The 515-nt window shown below is 62.9% G+C and overlaps 1 protein-coding gene across 1 annotated transcript in view; it reads left to right on the top strand.

Annotated features, from left to right (window-relative positions):
* LOC102032192 (polypeptide N-acetylgalactosaminyltransferase 6) overlaps positions 1-515 on the top strand; it is an 11,216-nt gene that overhangs the window by 9,797 nt on the left and 904 nt on the right. Inside the window, exon 9 of the mRNA XM_031064643.1 lies at positions 326-427. Within this exon, the coding sequence (XP_030920503.1) occupies positions 326-427 (102 nt within the window). The remainder of the gene's footprint in view (positions 1-325; positions 428-515) is intronic.

The raw sequence follows: 515 nt of genomic DNA, 5'->3' as shown, positions 1-515 counted from the left end.
GCGGGGTCCGGGGATCGTGTTTGTACAGTGATAGCCCAGACCCCTGCACGGCCAAACCCGAGCCGGTCCCACCCCGGCTCCTCTGAGCCCTTCTTTCCTCCACTCCCCCAGCCTTTTTCCTCCCCCCCGCCCCTTTTCCCCCTACCCCATCTTTTTGCCCTCTTTCCCCCCTCTCCTCCCCTCCTCACCTCCGTTCCCGTTTCCCCGCCCTTTTCCCCCCATCTCTTTTTCCTCCCTTTTCCTCTCTCTCCGTCGTTTTTCTCCCCCCTCCTTTTCCCACCACCACCTCTTTTCCCCTCGCAACTCCTCTCTTCCCCTCACACAGATAAAAAACGAAGGCACCAAGAGCTGCCTGGACGTGGGGGAGAACAACCACGGTGGGAAACCTCTCATCATGTACCCCTGCCACGGGCTGGGGGGCAACCAGGTGCGCTCCCCAACCACCCCCATCATTTCCCCCTCTGCCACCCCCCGGTTTTCCCCCGGGCTCAGCTCCCGGGGCGCGGCAGTGACGG

The sequence above is a fragment of the Geospiza fortis genome, unplaced genomic scaffold (assembly GCF_000277835.1).
Source record: "Geospiza fortis unplaced genomic scaffold, GeoFor_1.0 scaffold635, whole genome shotgun sequence".
Taxonomy (NCBI): Eukaryota; Metazoa; Chordata; class Aves; order Passeriformes; family Thraupidae; genus Geospiza; species Geospiza fortis.
The sequence above is the reverse complement of the archived record's forward strand: the minus strand, read 5'-3'. Positions and strand labels throughout refer to the sequence as shown.